Genomic DNA, 7,609 nt, shown 5'->3' on the forward strand with positions numbered 1-7,609 from the left:
ACATCCTTCTTTATATGAACGTTGATTTATATCAGATTTAGAGTTCTGCGTCGGGTCTTAGAAAGCTGACGTTGTCGCGTTGATTGTCACTGTGTGAGCGCTGCGGTCGCGCATCTATTGAATATCAATTTACAACAAAATCTGTCCGAACTTCGGGGCTCCTACTGAGCGAGAACGAACGTTTTCTGACAATTTTATATTCCCCAATTCTATCTGAAAACAATCGTAATTTTCACAATATTTCATCAAGTATATAACATCGTGCGCCTGATGTCAACGTGATTCCCTTGTCTCTAGAAATTAGTCATTCAAAACTCTAAATTAAGCTCTAAAAAAAATCCGTTATTCAACTGAAATTCTATGGATTCTGTTTCAGGAAAATTTTACTATTTTTCCGATGGGTCCAAATTATTCTCGAGAAAACCGATTTAGAATCGAATAGCAGACTGCGATTTAAATTGAAGAGATCTCAATCGTTGGTCGCCTGTGTGTGAATGAGAGAGACAATTTAGAATCGTTTGATGCGCCTCTCATCGTTGACCTTGACATTCGTTTGACACTCTACGTGCGAGCCGACTTATGTCGTATGTCGTTAGTCGCGTGTCGTATGTGGCACTGATCACATCTTGATGTGTTTATTCCGATATAAAGCGTTGAGACTGACAGACAGCCGGTGATCACTGCTGATACCACTGTCTAAACGCGTCCGAATATGAAATAATCAACATTTTCCACGAATGATAAGAATGATCCCCGACCACATCAGCTATAATGCACTAATTAAGAATCATAGATCGCCAGGACACGTCATTAATCAGAGTTCAATGTCTTACTGTGATCCATAAAGTCAATATGACGCGTCAGTCATTTGCGCACTTGATATAAAAAAGCACATTTGAAACAGTTTATTCCATATCGTTAAAACCCTGACAGCGAGATGTAGGCAAAACCCGCCGTATCTTAGGAGACACTGGTGCAGTTAGCAGCTGGGCCCGTAGAGCTCTAGTCCATACCCTCGATCGACGGTTCTTTATTCCACACACTTCGGAGACACTGGTGCAGTTAGCAGCACCCCGGAGGAGATCGCCTGTCTCTGTGATCAACGAGCAATCGTTGAGATGATTGCTCGTAGCTGAGGTGTATACCCGCGCAGTATTCCAACACACTTATAGGAGACGCGGTTTAGCGGGACATAGAGTTAGTATTCCAGTAATAAACGATTTAAACACAGTCCCCCATCATCCAACACTCAGCACACTTAAAAGTCACGGTATAGCAGCAGGACTCAGAGAGCTACAGCAGTATCTGAGATATTCGCTACTTGTGTATTCCTCACACTCAGATATCAAACAATTTGAAGACAGTCTCTCAATCTCGAACTCAGAATTTGATATCTTTGATATTCATCTTGTATTCAGTCAGTCAGTCGAGGCATGAGAGAGGTTACTGTCGAAAATCTACGTGGCTATCACAACAAGAGCAACTGCAAAACACTCATATGAAACACGTAAATACTTCAAAAGCATGCTAAGACATGATACCACCTGACATCGCTGTAATGACTTTAACGATGTCAACAAAATGATGAAATTTGCCAGAAGCGAAAGACGTAGGTTTCACAAAAGTCAAGAAATGTACGACTCTGTATGCGTAGATAGAAAACAAGAGGTGATACGGTATAATACGGTATATGCTTTGTTCGTTTGGGAGGGTAGTTAAAAAATGTGTAGTTGTAATTTACAACGTAATTCGTTCGTGAGAGGAAAGAGAGAGTGAGAGGAGAAAGAGAGAGAGTGAGAGAGTGAAAGGAGAGAGAGAGAGAGAGTTACGGTACAAACATCTTAAGCGAAAAAAATATATACCGGTATTTTATGTCGTCATAAATTGAAATATAAAAGTAAAGAAAACAGTTTTATCTAAATTACGTCCATGAATTACAACAATTGGCTACAAAAGCCATTCTTTTTCTTTCTCCCTACGGTTTACAGGTCTTTAATTCTATTTCCCTTGTTTTTGTTTTAAACGCACGGACCTATAACACCCTGCTGCTGGACCCAGTTTCACAAAAAGGATTAAGGCCTAAATCGATTTAAGATAAACTGAATTAACGAAGGAATTAAATCGATTTAAGAGTTAAACTTTTATGTGAAACTGGACCCAGCTGAGGTCAATCTGAGCTGAGGAATCCGTATTTAAATTCGGAAACAATTTTTAACGATTTTGTGTTATATTTTTTAAACTTCATTTCCATTGTTTACGATTAAACTCATACAACATAAAACAGTAGACTTTGCTTGATTCGAATCTTTCGGGACCGCAAAATATGTCCGACTCTGAGTGATATCCGAGTTGGATGTTTAACGTTTTTATTTCATATAGAGTCTTGTTTATTTTCATAATTTTTTTTTCAACAAAAAAGCATAGATCTCGGCTCCCGGCAAATTACCACTTTTGAAAGGTTAATCTATTCAAACATGAAAAAAAGAAAGAGAGTTTTAAGCCTTAGTTTGCATGACGCCGGTTGGTTTGACACATTCAGAGATCAACTCAGCGTCGTCTCTGTGACAGACCGGAAGTTGTAGATTCATCCCGAGACCGGAACAGTGAAAGCCAGGACTGAATATGATCAGAAACGTTTAATGGGTTTATACGGACAGCTCAGGCAGGTTGCAGTCATCAGTCACGGTATAATCCATTACCGGAGGCTCTGTCTCTCAGTTACTGTCACCACGGCGAGGAGTGCCGCCGCCGCCGCCGCCATGTCAGTGCTCAAATCCACTCGCAAAGCTGCTTGCCGGTAAAAAATACCCGTATCTAGCAGAGGGCAGTTACCCCCCCCCCCCCCCCCCAGAATTTGGAAAAGTGCCCTTTTTTGCTAATATTATTGTATTATTGCTAGAACTGCCCGTTGTCCTACGGTTTGACTGGGAGTCCTCGTGCAAAGAACGCTTCAAGTTCGGGTGCCCAAGTGGAGCCGACTTTTGTCACAATTTTTAAACCCACGATTAAAACGTTCATATGAACTGGGTATAAATAGTAGCATGCAAGATATTGTATGAAAAATGAAAGAAATTGCCCAATTTTGTTCTGACCCATTCGTTAACACTCCCGGCGTGAACCCGGCGCGTGAACCACCGACAACACAACCAACATCGGCAAGTGAGTACGAATAGACTATCACTCGCGTGCCACAGTAAGAATATCGAGCCGTGTCAAATATGGGCCGTTAAGTGCTGCCCCTTTATTGATAGTTAGCGGCGAATCATCGAACTACTTTGAAATATGAAGGATTTATACGAATAGAAATTTATGCTATATGGATTCGCAAGATAATAAAAATGACCCGTGAGTATGATTCAGGGGAAGTCCTTATTATTTACCATGGTCTACATCTGACGGATTGCATCGAGTCGTCACCACTGATAGTTGTAGCAACAAGCGAACATGGCGGCTTCCGGTGAGACAAGGATTTCATCGATTCGGGTAGGATAAACGATTATTTACCAGAATATACAAATATGACAAGGTTGATACCATTGTAACTGAGTCGTTCGTAATAAGCTTTTATAATCGGATGGGCTTGTACGAATGTGGTTCACGAAACTAAACCATAGGCTAGCCCAGAGTAGAGTGCATCGCCATGCCATCTGCCTGCTGTGGTGGGTATATATCGGACTAACTACTCTCTGCAGAGACCTCCACAGAACTGCCACTGCCAGGCAGAGGCCCAAAACTTGCCAGTAGAAAGTCTGGCCAAGTTTAAGGCAAATCCCCACGAGGCTGGCTTCATGGGCCCTGGGTGGGTTAGGGTTACTGACTTGACTATGGGGTCCCCGATTCAGTCGATGATAGGATGTACCCAACCAGCAGGAGTAGGCTCTCAATTATTTAGGGTCCCCAGTTATACTCGATATACACACACTATAATTTAGAACCATCCCCCAATTATTGATTATTTATTGATTACATTGTATTTTAGCTTATTGACGAACAACTAAAAATAAACCAAGTCAAAAGAGATGTTGATGTAATTGAGTTGTATCTTGGTAAAAAGTAAGTATGGGTTAGGAGACTATAGCCTGATGGGCTAGTCTGAATACCAGTCGTTGTTACGGTTCCCTAGGAACAACGGCTGGGTACTAGACTAAGCCTGGGCGTGATGAAACTACATCTTATTCCACGGTATTTTGGGTACTATCATATACTGTAACATAATTGAGAGACTACAGGGCCTCTGATGAAACTTCATTTTACTCCACTTCATTTTACTCCACTATTTTCAAGGTACTGGTAGGCCTACTTTCATTAGGGTATAAAATAAAGATTAAAAATGAATGAAAATATTTGATATATTCTTCTATTGAATTTACTGTAAATTTAGGGATGGATTGAAAATTTTTTTTCTTTTCTATTTTTTTTAGGAAACTGAAGAATGTGTGTAGTTTCGAACGATTTAAGAATCTACAGAGAGTTTGGTTGAATGGAAATCTGGTAAATATGAATCTGCATCAAACCACACGCCGGCCATAGGGCTGAGATTTCAAACACTACAGAGTCTATAGCATGCCGGCCACAGGGCTGGGATTTCAAAAACTACATATTCTATAGCATGTTGGCCACAGGGCTGGGATTTTGATTTCAATGTCACTGAGCACTTTTCAGTGGTTGGCAGCCCTGTGCATTCTTATCAACGATGCTTTGCATGTTTTGACGAGAGAAATCCCACAATAACGAAGCCAGGATTGAAAAATTCTATATCAGAATATCAGATTATATTTGAGGAGCGACGTTTCGGCTAACAACTGTTAGCCATCATCAGACGGTTTAAAATTGTAAGATTAGCTAAGAGTTTGCCTGATGATGGCTAACAGTTGTTAGCCGAAACGTCGCTCCTCAAATATAATCATTCTGATATAGAATTTTTCAATCTTTGTTTCGTTATTGTGGGATTTCTCTCGTCATCATCATACACGGATATTGTGTATCTTCTCGTCTTTGCATGTTTTTTTTTGTCAATCAGTTCATCACATTCTGCATGATTTCAGCTTCGTCATATCGACTGTTTTTCTATGAATCTCCGAATCACTGAACTTTATCTTCAACACAACAACATTCTAGACATCACCGGCTCGTTGAGTCACCTGACCACGCTTAACGTTTTAATGTTACAAAACAATCAGTTGGAAAAACTCGAAAAAGTTGTCAAAGAACTTAAACAAATGCAAGACCTGCGTGTTCTGAGTAAGTCCACCTCCCTCGGCAGGGATTCGAACCTGATACTTGCATCAGGATGCGCCATGATATGAAACCCTGCCACACTAGACCGAGTGCACACTTGCGCTGCTTAGATGATGTCATTATAAGCCAATCAGCAATCCCTTTATATTTTAGCCTGGACCTTTAACCCGGTCCAATTTGAAATTCAAGTTTCCTCGCGGCAAACTTGCGCACTCGATCTAGTTTGGCAGGGTTTCATGCTGTGGCTGAGTGTAGCGATGTCATCAGGTTAAAATCCCTACCTGGAGAGGATAGAGTTAGTGTAGATGCAGTAGAACCTTGTTACAATGAACTCTAACGCCCTCTTCCACAGTTCACTTAACAGTTGAAATTGGAATTCGTTGTAACGAGGTTCCTCTGTATATATCCATCAGGAAAGGTCCATTTTATCTGAATTGAAGAAAAACGTCACTTGATCGCGCACTAGAATTAAATATAAAGTTTTTTCGTGTTTTTTTTTCATATGGAATTTCTAGATTTATTTCATAATCCTGTGGCTCAAGAGACCGACTATAAGATGTATGTAATTCATCATTTACCGTCCGTTGAACTGTTAGACAGGAAAGGTTTGTATCGATTTCAATATTCACGTCTAATGCCTTGAATATCTGTTAATAAAAAACAGTCGAATTCTCAGCTTAAATCATCATTTTGATAAGTCGTCACTTACTGAAGTTGACTCTATTTTTGAGTCTCAATCTATATTTCTAATTCAATTTACTGAGTGTAAGTCGTTGTATGGATCAGACCATAATGATCTTCACAACTACGAAAATGGGTTTCTCTGATCCAGTTTTTCACCGATATTCACGTCTAAAGCCTTGAATATTTGTGAAAAAAAACCAGTTAACCTTAAGCAGCATATCGAATCTAAACGGTAATTTCTTTCTGTAATGATGTTGTTTATTTTAATTTCGTTGTTTAGAAGTTTCACTCGAAGATCGTAAAATCGCTCACAGTATTTACAACCAACGGGAAGAAGTGGTTAAAGAATCGATTGGATTCGGACGTAGATCCGAAGGACCGCCGGATATTGTTTATCCTTCAGAGAGATATATAACACAGCCTACAATACCAGGTACTGCTATAATATCAACCCCTTAAACTCCCCCTCTGGATCATCCACCCCTGCAGTTCTACCGTTCTTGGTTAGGATTTGACTATTAGAGAAACTGTTTTAGTGGTTTTGCTAGTGACACACACCACATGGTTCCCACAGAACAGGTAAATTGGGAATAACTTGGGAATTTTGAAATGATAATTCCCGGTTTGGAAATATTTGGGACTCAAATCACGGAACTATTTGGGAAATTCATTACATTTCACATACTGCATTTGCTAAGGGCAACTTTCTTCAGCAATTTCCCTTGTAAATCACCTTTCTCAACCAGTCACCGCTAAAATGTTGACTGTAGCATGACGATATGTGTTCATTTGCATTTGGGAAAATTGAAAAATCACCCATGAAATACTTGTGAAAAACTTGGGGATTTTGAATTGATATAACTGTGGGAACCACGACACCAAATAAAGTAGAATCATCAAATCAAATAACTAAGACAGACAATCACCCTTATTTATAGATAAAATCATCAGAAAAATGAGCTGATTTTAACAGTAGAGTCAAAACCTGTGGAATATCATCGCTTATTTTAGATAAATTCTTATTTCTTCTTTTCTTGAATATTTCAGTCTCGTTTGACGTTGGAAATAATTTCTACAGAAATAAGTAAGTATGCATATAATGTAGAATGATTTGAACTTTTCTGTAAAAACCAGACTAAGTTCTCACTGTTTACGGAAGAGGTCAAATGTTTACTGTAGATAGGTGTTCATTATAGAGGAGTTCTCTTAGTTGAAAATGAATTTAGAAAATATTTACAGATCACTGAACAGAGGTCTTCATTATAGAGGAGTACTCTTGAAAATGAATTAGTGAATTTTAGTTCAAAGGAAGAGATTTTGTTATGAGATTTAAACGATTTTATTGAGATTGAAACGATATTTTTTTCAGTCCTCCGTATGAGATTGAAGAGGAAGCCGTTAACGATCGACTGAGCAAAAAATCTACGATGGATTATTCGAAATTCGATTGGTCGAAAGTTCCGAATTCGGAACAACGCAGAATATCGGAAAAACCGTTCGAAACTCCGCAAATAGTAACCGTTAGATTCCGTTGAGTGTCACCAGGGTGCGCTGGGGAGGTTTATGGGGAGTCCATGGAGCAGGGGAGAGTAAATGGGGAGAGAAGGTACTGCTGAAGAATTATGTTTAAAATTCAAACATTTTCATTGTGATATCCATTAAGTAAAACCTATTAGAAATATTTATT

At 39.3% G+C, this 7,609-nt stretch overlaps 1 protein-coding gene across 1 annotated transcript; it reads left to right on the plus strand.

The window, feature by feature from the left end:
* The first annotated feature begins 3,444 nt into the window (after positions 1 to 3,444).
* On the plus strand, positions 3,445 to 7,609 carry LOC141913379 (leucine-rich repeat-containing protein 72-like). Its single transcript, XM_074804885.1, has 8 exons — positions 3,445 to 3,483; positions 3,980 to 4,053; positions 4,422 to 4,491; positions 5,046 to 5,241; positions 5,754 to 5,843; positions 6,203 to 6,355; positions 6,970 to 7,006; positions 7,292 to 7,609. The coding sequence occupies exons 1-8, from the start codon at positions 3,445 to 3,447 to the stop codon at positions 7,455 to 7,457; spliced, it is 825 nt and encodes a 274-aa protein (XP_074660986.1). The 3' UTR covers positions 7,458 to 7,609.

Source organism: Tubulanus polymorphus, chromosome 11 (assembly GCF_964204645.1).
Source record: "Tubulanus polymorphus chromosome 11, tnTubPoly1.2, whole genome shotgun sequence".
NCBI lineage: Eukaryota > Metazoa > Nemertea > Palaeonemertea > Tubulaniformes > Tubulanidae > Tubulanus > Tubulanus polymorphus.